Raw genomic sequence first — 15,254 nt, 5'->3', positions numbered from 1 at the left:
TTCGGCCAGAAATTGATCAATGTTAAATAAACAGTCATCATTGGTCAGAGTAAACATTTATTAGAAAAATTAACAGGGTCGAATACAGTTTAAAACATTGGGATATACATTGTGTATTCGTTTCCACGAAGGAGTTCATTGTCATGAATTATTATTGATGCTTATCAAAATATCATTGAGAACACTTCTACTTCAAATAACTCTAGATAACTCGTTTAATTACTCGCCGTAGTACAGTGTATATAAATATGTCATAATTGACGTTTATCATGACTTAGTAATACATAATAATCATTATACTGTAATAGGTAATCAATTCCGCAAATGCACTAAGAAGAGTCCCGTGTCAACGTCTGACTAACTTTCGTCGTAAGCTGCCCCTTTCTCCCCTGGAAAATAAAAATGAAAAATGGTTAATCACAACTTGGTGGAACTGAATCGCAGCTCCGAAAATATTCAAAAAACTTGGTTGCTTTTATTTTCAGATTATTTTAGTCGCTGGTTTCGTGTTTCTGAGCGTTGACTGAACATCGGTATAATCTTCAGTCAACGTCTTGAGTTCAGAATACGTTAAAAAACACTTGCTCTATAGGTTTTAAGAATATTCTATTTACCGGCGATTCCGGTCCCAAAATTGTGTATCTGCCTATCACTCGAGTATAGAACCGAGAAACTGAGACATCTTGATGAGTTTTGGGCATGCTTCTCAATCAAAATATGGCGCGTTGACTGAAGTTCGTTGACTGATTATCTGTCACAGCCTCTTCAATCCAGAAACAGAGTTCGTTGGTAACAACATGGCGTCGAAATGCCGGCTCGGGTGCGAGTCGCGAAGACGATTCTTGTAATCATGTAAAAGGCAATGCAATTGAATTTATATCAGCCAATTGTGTAGGCTTACCAAAGCTGAAGCATCGGTGAAAGTGCATTGAATCATTTTTACCTGGAATATATGTAGAGAAAATGAAATAATTCAAACAGGAGTTTGACGTTTGACGTTTGACAGCTGACGCGAAAAGAAGCACTACATAAACAATCATGGCAAAGTATGAGGGGTGTTACGCAATCATTGCCTTATCTAATTACGAAGTAGCGTAGTAACGTGATAATGAATTGTTTACTATTCTGACAAGCTTCTTTCTCTTTTTATTTCTTATTTGAATGATTCTCGTCGAGTTCGATGTATGCTATTATCTGCTTGAATTGGTAGAGACAATCTCGTCGTGCCTGCAGCTGCTTATGTTATTTATTCGTTTATATTTAAAAAAAAAAATACTTTCCATATGTCTCTGTATAATTCTTTGATTTTTGTCAAAGACAATGCTGATTTCAAGTTAGTGTAAGTTTTATTTGCTTCTCGAATAGAAGTAATAGCGTAAAATTTATTAGTCCCTAATATCACATTAATTTCATAATATTCAAAATGCTTCAGTCGTTGCTATTTTTTCACTCGTTCATCCTACGTACATGCTTTGCAGAACAGATACTTCATAATTTCGCAACTCTCCATTTTATCTATAGAATGTGGCCAATTACTAAAGCCACGTCTAAAAGCAAACATAGTTTCAATATAGATAAACATTCAGAAGCTAATATAACTTGCTAAATTATTCCCAGCGAACAATAGAGCCTTCGTAATTATCATCGTTATCTAGCTGGCTTGGATGTGATTAGCTTTCTATTATCAAAAATGAACATAATATTTGGATGTAGCTATTATATACTTTTTTGTCAAGTTTCTATTCCGATGTCTATCAGTAAATGCAGTTATCAGTTTCTCATCAACTCACAGGTAGGTCCTTCTTTCGAAAAATTTACAAGTCACAGCTTCAACTCTGAATATTTTATCTGAAATAGCTATTCTTATAATGAATCACAATAATATCAACTAGGTGAATTATGGCGGTTTAATTTGATTTGATAAAAACTAACTATGAATTATCACGTAATAATTACCCCATTGTTTACCAAAGGAAGTAAAACTGCAACGTTTACTCGTCCCAGTAATGCGTTTATTTTTGCTACCATTTAAACTTGTAGATAACAAAATCAGCCTAGAATGGTACAATAATGAAGTTACAAGAACGATAAATTGAGGTATCATTCTTTACGCGTGCCTTGAGTTCAGAATAATCACGTCAATGTACTCATTTCTATAAATAACAAGCAGTTATTATACAATTCTTTCATTGCAGGGAAATGATGATAGTGTTTGTTTATGACACAGCCCGTTGTCGGAGGGAGGAAGATGACCCTGCAGAGGCAGTTGTTTACTTTCATCCTGCATGGGTATCGCCTACGCAAAGACTGGCACTCGCCGGTCAATTAATGGGTGTTACTCAATTTATAAGCACCTCATTTTCACCCCCACGAATAATTGCTCTTCAAGGTGGAAAATTTGTTTTGAAAAAGTTAGGACAATATGTACTTGTAAGTCTCACAATAACATTGATTAATTAACCAACTTGTCCTTTATAACTCTAATATTTTATTTTCAACTACTCAGGCGGTTGGAACGGACAGAAATATTCAAGACTGGGTTCTAGAGAGACGAGCTGATACCTTGGAGTCGACGTTAAAATTCTTCCATCGAGACTTGGAAACTATCTCGGCATCATTAGGGGGTGACAGAAATAGGTTGACCGAAAAACTGTATCAAATGTTCGAAACTTACCTTCCAATACTGCAATATGGTGCCAATTTGTTCTCTAATCTTCCAACTATCAAATTTCCCAAGGTTTGTGTAGCTTGTTGTCTTCAGTAAGTGGTGTCTTTGGATATGACAGCCTAACTGATACTTTCAATTATTGTTTTGTGCAGAGTGCCAGTAACGTTTTTCTGGAAGCCATCCAAGTCCTACAATATTGCCAGGAAACTAACGGCATTCTTGGTGGAGCTTTATTTTATAATAACAAGTAGGTGAAACTGTTTTAGTTATCAGATCATAGCAGAAAAATTTAGTAAGACACGATGACCAAGGTTCTGAATTACAATTTCCGATTTTATAATATTTCAGAGTTGTAGCTACCCAGCTGAATGCTGAACTGACCAAACAAATAATTATTACTGATCCGTATCGTATCAAGGTTAGTTAAAAGTAAATAGTATTGCTAATGTACAAGAATATTCTTCCGAAATTAAATCTTCCAATCAAACTTTCAGGCTCCCGCGGAAACCTTAGGAACGGGACTTGACCTGCCAGTTGGTGTTCAACTATTGCGAGTCTATATTCAACGAAAACAACTTACAGAATTAAAACAGAATTCCTCTGCCGAACGAATCCGTAATTCGCATGTTGATTCTGCCTCAAAAAAAGTAACGTTGAAGAAGGTAATGCACTGAATTCTTCAACCATCTGTTTTAGACGTTCATGAACTATTGTCATTTTAGAACTTGTCGAAGAATAACATCAAGGATTCCTGTGTATCGGGAATGAAACGCGACACATCTCGGATATTCACAGTTCCAGAGGAAGGGGAATTGGACTCCTCTCAGTACAGTAACGGAGCACCATTTTGCCCTCCTTTACCAGCTACAACGTACAGTTCGCCAGCGAAACGGAAGCAAGAGATCACAACCACAGATCGTCCCAAAGCTGTAAATCCTCAGACCCCTAGTGTGTGTTCTACGCCATTAAAGGATGTGAACAGAATGCTTCATGGCACCGCAGTATCGATTTGTAGTGCTGCCGAGGATCTAGACTATAAAGGGGCTAACGAAAACCAAGTGATGGACGCCGGAGATCCTAATGACATTCCAGACCTTGTCAAGGAGGCACTCAGGTGTAAGAGAGTGAATAAGTTGAAAAATGCGCCTCCAAAAGAGAAATTAGAAAAAAGTGGAGCTTTGGATAGAAGAAGCATGAGTTTGCCAGACCTCACAGACTCTTCGAGCAAACATACGAATAGGGTATCTCTAAGATATTATAGTATAGGACTGCCAAAGTTGAATCAAAATCTGCAATTCGATTACGAGAACTCACCTCAAAAGAAATTACCTCCTGGAAAGCAATTCTTCCATACAATCACAGATCCTTGTTATCCAGTATTCAGATGCGATGGCTTGCCAGTATCCAAAGCTTTGTATGACGACTATTTAGCCACGCATTACCAAGAACTTAAATCTGGCTTTATAGATAAGACATCCAATGAAAGTGGAGATTTTTTTAAAAACTTTCCTCAGATTGAAAACGGGAAAGCTACTGTAATACAAGGATTTGACTGCCAAGTTGTTCCAATGTCGGAAAGTCCCATAACTTTCGACTCTGACGTACCCACGGATAAAAAGAGCAAACAGGAAATGTATCGTCGGTCCATGAGCCTGCCTCTAAAATCTCTGAATGCCCCTGAAGAAGAGGACAGAGAGAAATCAAATTCAGAGGGTGGTAGCATATTTGATTTACCTCAAAAAAGAAAACTTGAAGGATTGCAATTAACTCCGTTAATGTCCAAGCTCAGTCTACTGGCTGATGAACGTACGAGCGGTTTTTGCAGTAGGGAAACAACTCCAAGTGAATATCGTGACCTATCCAGTTTCTCTACAGCCGCTAATCAGTTGATTAAAAATAAACTAGATGCCGTAAGTAATGATGATGAGAGCGACGAAGAAGACGACCTTGATCAGGACTGGATATCTCCGAAAAAAGAAGACTCGTCCCTTGAGAAAGTTGAATTGTTTCTCTGTGGCCAGCAGAACATGGTTTTAGTGTTACTGATGGAAGAGAATATAGGCAACAACAAAGATCTCGTTCATTCTCTAGTCAGTATGAATTATCTTCCGCAAAGCTTAAATTCTAATTGTCACTAAATATACCTTTATCCTATTATCGGAAATTTTTCTGCACCAGTGGCAAACTTGCGTCGAAGTTCTTGGTAGGCTCGAATCTAGACTTCAACGTTGTCTGGAACCACTGCCACCGAGTGAGAGCAGGGAACTATACAGCGTTCTCAGCGTAGATCCAGAATGGGACACGGTTCATCGTGCTGGACTCTGGGGCGTCACGGAGATAGAAATTGTTTCCTCTCTTCACGATAGATTTAGTCGAGCTAGTAATTTAACCGATATTATAGTCAGGTAAGAGGATTCAGATAGTTGCAATGGTAAGGCAAAAGAGAAACGATTGGTATTAAAATTTTTCCTTTTACAGAACCGAGGATACAGTTGTGTATGGATATCAGTGTGGAAAGGTAGAAATTTTTTATCAGCAGGCAATGGCACCAAACATGACTGGAGGATTACCCACGCCAGCGGATTTAATGGGTGTGGTGCCTCTGAAGGCTAAACGACGACTTGAGAGAGATCACGGAATTGTTTTGTTGTAAACAAGACTAAATAGTTTTTGCTGAATGAAAGAAAAATTCATAAAGAATCAAGGGTATAACGGTAGCTTTACATTCACGACTGAATGATACTCAGAAACTCTTAACTTATTCCAATAAGCTGATAGGTTTTAATATGTACGTGAACGACTAATCCAGAATTAATTGGAGCTTAATTGTATATTTCGAATTCTTGCCAAAATAAGATTTTTATAGGCCATATCTTTTAACTAGGAGCTTTGTACATTATTATTGATTCAATTTATGTCAATTTTAATTCCTTCTAAAAATAGATACTCGTGATTAATTTAGTTATCATCGAGCATTCATAATAATTGACTCAGTTGTATTTGAATTATAACTTGAGAATAAACACATGCCAGAAATATGAGTTGAGTTTGTCCCAATGAACCTGACGCGAATATATTGATTCAACACCGTAAAACGCTGTTCATTTTACATTTGCTGCTTACCAAGCGCCTGCAGAAATCGGCGAGTCGAGCCTCCAGAATATCCGGTTAATTAGCATCCTGATAGCTCGACTCCGCAAAACAACAACTGGTCACACCTTCAGCTTGTTTGTATCAACAGGTTTTCGTGTTTATTGCGACAAGCGTACGGTCAGCCAGTTAGCCATTTCAATGACACCAGTCTGATTTTTCTACCAAATTCTTCACAGGAAACTACCAACATCGACGATACCAGCTAATACCCATGATTTTCAGATACCCAGAATAAGGCCTAATGACAACATAGAAGTCTCCTTGTAAAATAGATTTCTAAATGATTCAAAATAAATGTCAAGAGATTGATACCAGTTTGTGATTATTCAACTAGCTTTGGATTCAATACATTGAAGTAAACAAGCTAAGGAATTTTAACAACATGTTTGTGTCATAGTCGATATGACTATTAAAAAAACCATCGACCCTTGAGAAACGCAGTGATGAATCGTATGAGTTTATTACCAAGCCACCAATTACAAAACCGAAGTTATAACTGGAACTGTAACTCAGAATCAATTATCAAATTAAATGGCTGGTCCGGTTGATTGAAAACTGCAGCAATAAAAAAAAATGTTTCCATTCATTCCAAACATAGCTATCGTTTCAAACTCGAGGATGATCTCATATAAAATTGTGACTTGTCGCTAGGCTGGTGCAGATTTTATCATTGAGAATTTGAAGGACAGAATTGTATAAAGCATTCAAAAACTAATGATTAGAAGTTCCTCTTCCGGATGGTTAGTTGAATTTGCACAAACAATATCAAAAATAATTGACTAGTCATAATGCTCTTATGTATGATCGTCGTTTTTCGATCAAAATCCAGTTTCATAAAATTCATATTGAAAGTTTGCATAATTTTGTGGTACCGGTAATAAATTAATGTGAATTGCCGAGTCGCTGATGCCAATGCATATTCTTCGTGACTTTGAATATCGTTAACAAGCAGGTATTATCAGCTATATCTCGAAGGTGGGTATCATCCGACTGCATCATGACTGGAAGTTGGCGAATCGGGGTCCTCATGAATAAATTAATTTATTCGTAATGTCACGAGATATTCGCGTGCAAACAAGCCCCCGCTTCTGACCAATCAGAAGACGTGCCAGCTAGCTTCTCTCCCATTTAAAGAGAAACAAGCTCTAGCATCTTCAGAGTTATTATCGTTGCTCAAGAGAATCGACGTCGCTTCCAGCTCGGATTTCATCCGCAAAGAAACGTCTTTTCAGGATGGTGAGTAACTGAGGTCAGGTTCTCGATGATGATAATAAAAAGCTTGTCAGTTTTCCTACAATGGGTTCTTTCTCTTCTAGACGAGTTACACCGATAAAGGACCAAAAGTAAGTAACATCACATGCATCGCTAGGGCTGAAGAGCTTTGACACAGAAGTTAACAAACTGATTTGATATTTTAGCCAGTGGCGGGAAAATTTCTTAGCTTCCATCACTTGACATTTTGGGTGGGAAATGCAAAGCAGGTGAGGCGTTTGAATCAATATCCTGTCAACAATTTCATTAGGAGTTGGTATCGAATTGAACTTCTGAATTTACCTTGAACTAACGATTCAACAGGCAGCTAACTTCTACTGCGCGAGGATGGGGTTCGAACCCTTGGGCTACCGTGGTTTGGAGACTGGCACCCGGGACAAAGCATCGCACGCAGTCAGACAAAATAAGGTAAGGCAATCGACCATATCTGGACTTTGTAGTTTTAACTGATCCAGTCTTCAGTTCATAATGCACTCATCTATCCTTGAAGATTGTGTTTGTATTCGAGTCACCCTACCAACCTGACAACGAGGAAATGGCGGTTCAGCTTTCTCGCCACGGTGATGGGGTCCACGACATCGCCTTCACAGTTGAAGACATCTATGCCATTGTCAAGGTGTGTTGTCTACAAAAATTAATATGATTAAAAGACCTGCACATAGTGTGATTTTCAATGACGATATTAATATACTTAATAGATCGCAAAGGAACGTGGAGCAAAAATCGTGCGCGATGTGTGGGAAGAGCGAGACGACTTCGGGGTTGTCCGGTTTGCCACTGTTCAGACTGTAAGTTGGTCAATAATATCACAAAGGAATTATATTTTCAGACTAGATCGATATGTAATGATTAGCAACAAATGAAATTTTTAGTATTCTTGTAATAGAATATTATTGGACAGCTGTTACTTTTTTTCTTTTTTACTAGTATGGAGATACGCAACACACGTTTGTGGACCGCAGCGAGTACAAGGGTGCATTCCTCCCAGGCTTCAGGGAAGCCAAGAAGGACCCACTTACTCAACTCTTGTGAGTTACAAATATTAGTGAATTTATCACAAAAGTTTTAGTAGGAATTTTAATGACGTGGATATCATTTGGTGTAGGCCACCTGTTAAATTGAACTTCGTTGATCACGTCGTTGGAAATCAACCGAATAATGAGATGGAAAGTGTGACAAAATGGTATGCATGATCTTACATATAGATATTTTATACATTACGTGTACGATTTAGCTAATATTCAAATTGATAATTGATACACCTATGTGCTTATTACATCTTTCATGACAGGTAACAAACATCGCATAATCTAAACTATTCCAAAACGTAGATTTGCAATAAAGCATCGAACAGCTTGATATTTTTTATCTATTTACATGTATGTTTTTGTTATACATTGATTTAACATGTTATTCATCAACCTCTCTTAGGTATGAACAGTGTCTACAATTCCACAGATTCTGGTCAGTGGATGATACTCAATTGCATACCGAGTTTTCAGCACTTAGATCTATTGTAGTAACAAACTGGGAAGAGACCATAAAAATGCCCATCAACGAACCAGCACCAGGCAAAAAACTGTCACAAATTCAAGAATATGTAGATTATTACGGTGGAGCTGGTGTTCAGCATATTGCCCTTAATACTAATGACATAATCTCGGCTGTAAGTTGGAAGTTTTTTATAATCAGATAGATAGTTTACTAAACTGTTGTATGAGGTACTATTCAGAAAAAAGGGCAGAGAATTTTCTTGGTTCAAATTTTTCATAAAACAATATAAACATTTTATTTTTAAATTTAGCAAAATTAGAATGTAACTTTGGCGATACATGAAATACTCATAAGCGTTAGACTGACTGACTCTTTTTGAATCAAATCATATGACATAAGTATGTGTAAGAATATGAAATATATAACAATTACAAGATATGCGAATCTTAATTTTAGATTGGAAATCTACGCGCCAGAGGTATGGAATTCCTAGATGTACCAGACAGCTACTATGATTTATTAAGGAATCGTCTTAGAAATAGCAGAGTCCAGATCACAGAGGATTTAAGCATTTTGCAGGTAATTCTGAGGCTTCTGAACATTCAGTTTTGAAGAACTGGATGAAATATTAGAAATATTCTAATTGATTTCAATTACTTCAGAAATTGAAGATTCTCATCGATTACGACGATGATGGTTATCTGCTGCAGATATTTACAAAAAATATGCAAGATAGACCGACGCTTTTCATAGAGGTTATTCAACGTCACAACCACAATGTAAGTTAAATATTTCTAAACGTTTCCTCAGTTAATAACACAATTAAAATCTGATTATCATTGTATCATTTCAAAGGGATTTGGAGCTGGAAACTTCCAAGCGTTGTTCGAGGCTATTGAATTTGAACAAGCAAAACGAGGAAATCTTTGAAAGAATTTTTCCGCGTGAAATAAGTTCATCAAACATGACGGGAACATGGAGAAAATGTACAATAAAATAAGCTCTAAGTGCTGGTCATTTGTAATCTGTAAGCTGCCACCGGAATTTTAATAATAAAAAATAAACACATTAAATGTATTTTATCATTTTTTACTATGATAGGGGGTAAGCTCTCAGCTAAGACCTTAATAGGGATTTTGAATAACATCAAAAACCCGCAGAAGCTAGAGAATAAAAAATAATGAAGTATTATAATTCCATGGCAATATGATTGCTTTGATTAATGACATGTCGAGAATTTATTTGTATGATTAAATTCAATTTTATATTTAACGTACAATTTCTAATTTATAAAAATACATAGGCCATTATGGTATTACAGAATGTTTATAACAATAGTTTCTTTCTACAGAAAAATTTAACGCTAACGGCCAGGATAATGAAATTCTGCAATAGGATTAACTGTGATAGCAATAGTTAGCTGTACCGGATAAAGGCCAAAAAATAAACGAATGTACTATAAAGGAGCCCGAGTATAATGAATGAGGAAATTGAATAAACAAAATGATTGCTGAACTGTATTTATTTTTAAAACTTTTGTTGTGGCCACGTTATAAGATAAGCAGAAATTCTTTGTATAAAAACTGTGATATCTATGGGATAATGAGCGCTTCGTGCTATGCCAAGGATATTCAAATGAAAGATTTGGCTCACTTATCTTAAAGCTGGATGTGAGCGTGGCTCACTTGTGTTTGACGAGCGCTTCGAGTAGCAGACAGAGATCTCACACAGTGTCATGAATACCGAGGCGGAAGATGTCGTGCTGACAGAAGAAAGAGTTCCCCAAAGGCTTGAGCACAAAGATTTGCGAGAAAGCATGCGGTGGGTCTTCGTCTGCCTGGAATTACAAGTCACAAAATAATTCGTCATAATTTATCTGCTATTCAAACGTCCAAAAATTCTTTTACATTTTACTCTATAAACTTACCAAATGCTATTTCATGTATGAAATGTAGATAACATTAATAATAATTTATATGTCAGTTGCTAGCTGAGACCTGTTCTAGGCATTATTTGCAAGTTATCTACTCAAGAAACATTTCAAGATCTGGGCCGTGTAAATGAATTTCAGTTAGACGAATATACATATGACTGCACATTCTCATTCACATACATATCGAACAATGAAAGCAGATATTCTTATCCAACTGGCACCCCCCATTTGTGTGATTGTTTGTCTCATGTGACGAAAAAAAAACCGTGTTAATTCGAGTAGGTACAATAGTTATCCATTTGTGAAAATCAAAAGGAAAAAAGAAGTAAATGACATTCTAACACTGATGAAAGAACAGCCAGGGTTATAACTGAAGTAATGAAAGATATCAAGAGAAGAAGATTGAAATGTGGCAATCTGTTATTTCATGATCCATAATCTGATGTTAATAACAAGCATAGGGGTGGCGGTAAGGTGCTCGCATGAAACGAAATCAAAGCAGATGGTAGAAGAAGGCTGAGCTTGCCTGTGCCCGGTAATGAAGATCGATGGACAATCGGTGTCAGACATCTAGACAGTGTCGTGCAACGCGAGTCTGAAGACGTCGTGCTGCACGAAAAAGCTGGTACCAATAGGCTTCAGTACAAATGTCTGGATGTACGCGTGGGGCTGATCCTCGTCAGTCTGCCCAATCAGTCAATAATCATTGACTCAAGTCATCGCTTGATGTTTGATACTGATATAGATAATTAGGGATGGGTGCAGCCCAATACTATTCAATGATCAACATCTCTACTTTTACACAATGACACAAAAAATTTCATCCAATCTATGTTGCCCCTAATTATGCTAGTTCATTATTTGAAATAAATGCAATGCAAAACAGAAATTAGCCATGGGAGACCCATATTATACGTATAACAGATTATAACGTAATGGATAGTAACGCCTGGACTACGAAAAAAATCAACTTTTAAAATTTCTCAAATATAGCGTAAGTCTTGTTATAAAAACGCGATGAGAAAAATGGGAAACAATATATCTGCCGATCGTTACATCAAGCAAGCAGCGATAACTATGATGGTCACAACAAATATTACAGCCTCTGTACAGGCTTATCGCATTAAAAATTGCTAATGCCTTCAGATCGAAATCAGTTCAAACTTAGCAACTAGTTCTTCATTTGCCCGGAATGAGATCACCTCAGTTTCACTAGCCAAATAGAACCATGGTTTTAGATGGGATATATTCTATCATTTTCAATTCATAACTGACTCAAAATGTTAGCCACGTTCGGGCTAATTCAGTTACTTTTTTGTAAATTAATTATTTTAAAATTGACTACAGAAAATAGAATATGATAAGCTTACCTGCAACCTTCCTAGGACATTGATCAACACACCTCCGTCAAACATCGGTTGAGAATCAATTGCTGTGATTATTCTATTAATTTTTTGAAAACTTAAACTCTGAAATATAAATTATAAGTGATTAGTGGCGTTCATCTGTAAGCTTTGAAAAGTATGATCTATAATAAAACTAAAGTTGACTCATTTGGCCAAGTATGAATAGAGGAATAAACCATGATTTTAATTTGGAAGTGACTAAAACTCACTGGTTACGATGCTTTTGAAATTTATATAGAAATCGACGGAAAGGAGGTTGCCACATGTTTGTGATACAGTCAGTAAACTTCTCAACGAACGTGAAACATACTCTGAGTCACAAAGTACCATTTGAATTGTAGGATAGCATTATCAGAGCAGCAATAAAACATAAATTGATTTATATTTTTCTGGGGATGGGTACTGTTTTTATTGATGATGGAATGGGTACTAGTTATTAGTATTAAGTTTTAGGAATTGACTTACAGTTAACTTCTCCATAATCTTGATGGCTCCTTGAATCTGTAGTCCCTCAAAGGTCATGAAGGATGATTCGGTCTGCGGATGTCCGAAATATTTAAAATTGCGATAAGAATGTAACATAGGTTATAACAGATACGGGATACCCACATTGTACATATTTATTAGATTTGGTCTCTGAACAGGATCGTCAAATAACGCGTAGTATTGTTGCACGAAGCCCTTGCCGATGGCTTCGTATGACGGATTTAACGCCATTATTACGTTATTATTAATGTTCGTACCTATTATTAAATGTATAACAACAAATTAGTTGCGAATTATCAAGCCGCAAAGCTATTGTATTATCGAGTAAAATCTACGGAGAGCAAAACAACGCTGTTCGACATCCCTCGTGCCACTTTGCAAGCGGGGAGGAAACGATCAACGATGTCTGACCGCTGACGTCACCGAGCGACCTATCGAACTTCAGTTCCAATCGAGGGTCGACTATCGAAACTAATCTCGCGTTTCAAAAATCCGCGTTTAAATCCGCGCCGATTTATCCATTCAATTTAATTGATTCTCCAATCTACTGTAATAAAAAAAATGCATTCTTTCAGATATTGGTAAAGGTTTGAATGTATCAGCTTCTTTTCCTCTTCAGTCAACGAATTCGGACAATCGTGTTGTCCGATATCAAGCATCAGAAACTGAGTTTCTTATACTGTTTCCACATTCCTCGTAACTTTTTCAAATCCTCGCATTCCCGTCCGTAGAACGTTATCGCTCTTAGCTCTTAAAATCTGTTAATCGTTACGCTATGCATAATAGATTTCAAAATTCTAGTACCATGTCACAAGTATGATAAACATCGAATCATGAAACACGCGCATACTTTAAATGAATAATCGATGCGCTAGTTGCATGAAATTATGTACTATGTGCAAATCAATTTTTTAATGTCTCAGTAAACGACGGACTCAAATATGGGTTGTGTCTCAAAAATTTGGAGGGCTGTCAAACGATACTTAGCCAATTGCAATCTTCATGGAATGCGATACTTGGTCGCAGATGATCTCCATTGGACCGAAAGGTACACGATGAATAAACTATCTGTAGATTATTATCGTTACTAATTGCTGATTGATAAGACCCTAAAGTAATGTTCATTTCTCGTTCAAACACAGAGTATTTTGGCTGATGATTTGCGCGTTATGCTGGTGGAGATGTTTAGTGATGGTACAAGATTCGCTCAATGGTTTCTACAATCAGCCAGTAGCTTTAACTGTAGAGACCATGTACCTCGATTGGCAAACAGAATTTCCAGCGATCAGTATTTGTCTACGTCCTCATCCCGTGCCTATGAATATCGCTAGGTCTTTGTGAGTACTTTTTGTGCTTAAAATTGAACTGATTTCAAATTGTTTCAGAACCGCTTCGTATTGCGGAGCATGTTTTTGATTTTTACAAATTTTTCAGGCATGAAAAAAGGCATGGAACAAAAATTAAAGTACCCAATCCATGGCGTTGGTTGTTTTCTAGCGACATTCTGAAAGCCAGTAAACAACAAGTAGCCGAATTTGAAAAACTGACCGCTGATGAGATCATCAGTTTGTACACAGAGGTGAGCAGGACGTCTTTTGTATCAGTAACTGAGCGTGAACTCAAATAAAGATACCACGATTTTTGAATAGTCGATCGCCAATTGCCCCTCACTGTTGAACGACTGCTTTTATCGATCAAGAAAATTCAACTGCTGCGACGAATTCCGGCCTTTGAAAACTGCTGCAGGTCAATGTTATGTATTCAATTCTAGACACACGAGATCAGACTACAAGGTTCTACAGAAATTCATTATGAACAAAGAGACCGGTATTGGATACATACATATTGGTTTTACCCCTCTTGCGTTTGCAGGGGGATACATCTATGTTCAAGTTCGTACTTCATCAGCTGAACTCCATCCATCGATGCTACAATAGAGTAATACCATGTTCAATCATTACACAGGTATACATTCACAATCCACTGGAAATACCTAATAGAGTGACATTTAGTGACAAGGAGATAATTACGAAACCAGAACGAGTAGCGAGTGTATATTTCAGTATGGAAGACGTATTTAACGATGCAGGACTAAGAAGTATACCTCCAAAAAGGCGTGGTTGCCGTTTTTTTGACGAGGCAGATGGTATTTACACTTCCAAGTGGTACAGTAACAACGGCTGCTCCATACAAGTACTTAGAGCAAACATAACTACATCAACATATTCTAATAAATGTAGGTAAGATGAATTTCGATTCTATTCGTTTCAGATACAAATGGAACATATGCTGAAAGTTTGTGGCTGTGTGAGCCACCTCTTCCCATACGTATCGGGCATGCCAGTCTGCAATTATACAGGTCTCCAATGCCTCAATAAACAACATTTGGAAATGAAGGCTAAAGAAAATTTCAGAGAATGCTTACCTAGTTGCGAAGGTGTAGTTATAAAATACTTTCAACATATAAACCAGAAGGCGTCGCAATTATTTAAAGTACCCCAGGGATTACACCTTGAGTTATTCACATTACCGCCTTCACGTTATAGGCGATACGTACTCCGCAGTCTACTCGACTTAGTAGGTATGAAATTACCACGTGAACCAGAATTCTTCAAATATTATTCTTTACTATTGTAGTACGATTTTATTGAATATTTGATCTCAACAGTTGCGGTTGGAAGCGCTGCAGGCCTCTTTTTGGGAGCTGGAATTCTCAGTATAGTCGAGATCCCTTATTGGCTCTGGTTACGAAACGACTCATAAATTAGAACTAGATTTGCTATAATTTATAACTCGGCTGGCACAAAAGAATTGAGAAACAAACAGTTGCTTCATCACGTCA

The 15,254-nt window shown here is 37.1% G+C and overlaps 4 protein-coding genes and 2 long non-coding RNA genes across 11 annotated transcripts; 3 read left to right on the top strand and 3 right to left on the bottom strand.

Moving 5' to 3' along the window:
* Window positions 1–40: 40 nt before the first annotated feature.
* LOC125500254 lies at window positions 41–1,075 on the bottom strand. The gene is made up of 3 exons (XR_007277519.1): window positions 944–1,075; window positions 615–841; window positions 41–389 (listed from the first exon to the last, which is right to left on the bottom strand). It is a non-coding gene; the product is annotated as an uncharacterized LOC125500254 (long non-coding RNA).
* On the top strand, window positions 806–5,704 carry LOC105686759. Of its 5 annotated transcripts, none has more exons than XM_020852455.2 (9): window positions 806–1,046; window positions 2,228–2,430; window positions 2,507–2,737; window positions 2,821–2,915; window positions 3,017–3,086; window positions 3,163–3,330; window positions 3,391–4,758; window positions 4,847–5,073; window positions 5,147–5,704. In XM_020852455.2, exons 2-9 carry the CDS (start codon window positions 2,329–2,331, stop codon window positions 5,319–5,321), a joined length of 2,436 nt encoding a protein of 811 aa, XP_020708114.2. In that variant the 5' UTR covers window positions 806–1,046; window positions 2,228–2,328; the 3' UTR covers window positions 5,322–5,704. The 5 variants fall into 5 exon arrangements, with proteins under 5 accessions (XP_020708114.2, XP_012257296.2, XP_020708115.2 ...); XM_012401873.3 differs by having other exon boundaries at window positions 2,196–2,430; XM_020852456.2 differs by lacking the exon at window positions 806–1,046 and adding an exon at window positions 1,199–1,339.
* Window positions 5,705–6,924: 1,220 nt separating this feature from the next.
* Window positions 6,925–9,660, top strand: LOC105686714 (4-hydroxyphenylpyruvate dioxygenase). The gene is made up of 12 exons (XM_012401793.3): window positions 6,925–7,057; window positions 7,138–7,164; window positions 7,240–7,302; window positions 7,397–7,501; window positions 7,584–7,709; window positions 7,792–7,881; window positions 8,021–8,121; window positions 8,199–8,276; window positions 8,525–8,759; window positions 9,044–9,166; window positions 9,250–9,366; window positions 9,443–9,660. The coding sequence occupies exons 1-12, from the start codon at window positions 7,055–7,057 to the stop codon at window positions 9,515–9,517; spliced, it is 1,143 nt and encodes a 380-aa protein (XP_012257216.1). The 5' UTR covers window positions 6,925–7,054; the 3' UTR covers window positions 9,518–9,660.
* A 431-nt stretch (window positions 9,661–10,091) lies between these two features.
* LOC105686715 (probable nuclear transport factor 2) lies at window positions 10,092–12,798 on the bottom strand. Of its 2 annotated transcripts, XM_012401795.3 has the most exons (5): window positions 12,536–12,798; window positions 12,392–12,463; window positions 11,891–11,989; window positions 11,047–11,204; window positions 10,092–10,424 (listed from the first exon to the last, which is right to left on the bottom strand). In XM_012401795.3, the coding sequence occupies exons 1-4, from the start codon at window positions 12,641–12,643 to the stop codon at window positions 11,091–11,093; spliced, it is 393 nt and encodes a 130-aa protein (XP_012257218.1). In that variant the 5' UTR covers window positions 12,644–12,798; the 3' UTR covers window positions 10,092–10,424; window positions 11,047–11,090. The 2 variants fall into 2 exon arrangements, with proteins under 2 accessions (XP_012257218.1, XP_012257217.1); XM_012401794.3 differs by lacking the exon at window positions 11,047–11,204 and having other exon boundaries at window positions 12,536–12,789.
* A 151-nt stretch (window positions 12,799–12,949) lies between these two features.
* On the top strand, window positions 12,950–15,221 carry LOC105686173 (sodium channel protein Nach). The gene is made up of 7 exons (XM_012400797.3): window positions 12,950–13,460; window positions 13,555–13,749; window positions 13,847–13,991; window positions 14,062–14,304; window positions 14,378–14,605; window positions 14,684–14,993; window positions 15,081–15,221. Exons 1-7 carry the CDS (start codon window positions 13,354–13,356, stop codon window positions 15,173–15,175), a joined length of 1,323 nt encoding a protein of 440 aa, XP_012256220.2. The 5' UTR covers window positions 12,950–13,353; the 3' UTR covers window positions 15,176–15,221.
* On the bottom strand, window positions 14,043–14,985 carry LOC125500255. The gene is made up of 4 exons (XR_007277520.1): window positions 14,838–14,985; window positions 14,517–14,757; window positions 14,255–14,340; window positions 14,043–14,179 (listed from the first exon to the last, which is right to left on the bottom strand). It is a non-coding gene; the product is annotated as an uncharacterized LOC125500255 (long non-coding RNA).
* Window positions 15,222–15,254: the final 33 nt, after the last annotated feature.

This window comes from Athalia rosae, chromosome 3 (genome assembly GCF_917208135.1).
Source record: "Athalia rosae chromosome 3, iyAthRosa1.1, whole genome shotgun sequence".
NCBI lineage: Eukaryota > Metazoa > Arthropoda > Insecta > Hymenoptera > Athaliidae > Athalia > Athalia rosae.
The sequence above is the reverse complement of the archived record's forward strand: the minus strand, read 5'-3'. Positions and strand labels throughout refer to the sequence as shown.

Bases quoted from the DNA above. Each gene is read 5' to 3' on its own strand.
- LOC105686759 (XM_012401872.3), top strand. From the start codon at position 1,284: ATGTCTCTGTATAATTCTTTGATTTTTGTCAAAGACAATGCTGATTTC. The intron at 4,759-4,846 runs GTCAGTATGAAT...TTTCTGCACCAG, and splicing joins AAGATCTCGTTCATTCTCTA to TGGCAAACTTGCGTCGAAGT. The intron at 5,074-5,146 runs GTAAGAGGATTC...TTCCTTTTACAG, and splicing joins TTAACCGATATTATAGTCAG to AACCGAGGATACAGTTGTGT.
- LOC105686714 (XM_012401793.3), top strand. The intron at 8,277-8,524 runs GTATGCATGATC...AACCTCTCTTAG, and splicing joins ATGGAAAGTGTGACAAAATG to GTATGAACAGTGTCTACAAT. The intron at 9,167-9,249 runs GTAATTCTGAGG...CAATTACTTCAG, and splicing joins AGGATTTAAGCATTTTGCAG to AAATTGAAGATTCTCATCGA.
- LOC105686715 (XM_012401795.3), bottom strand. From the start codon at position 12,643: ATGGCGTTAAATCCGTCATACGAAGCCATCGGCAAGGGCTTCGTGCAA. The intron at 11,990-12,391 runs GTAAGTCAATTC...TTTATATTTCAG, and splicing joins AGATTATGGAGAAGTTAACT to AGTTTAAGTTTTCAAAAAAT. The intron at 11,205-11,890 runs GTAAGCTTATCA...CTGATTGGGCAG, and splicing joins ATGTCCTAGGAAGGTTGCAG to ACTGACGAGGATCAGCCCCA.
- LOC105686173 (XM_012400797.3), top strand. From the start codon at position 13,354: ATGGGTTGTGTCTCAAAAATTTGGAGGGCTGTCAAACGATACTTAGCC. The intron at 13,750-13,846 runs GTGAGTACTTTT...CAAATTTTTCAG, and splicing joins ATGAATATCGCTAGGTCTTT to GCATGAAAAAAGGCATGGAA. The intron at 14,994-15,080 runs GTATGAAATTAC...TGATCTCAACAG, and splicing joins CAGTCTACTCGACTTAGTAG to TTGCGGTTGGAAGCGCTGCA.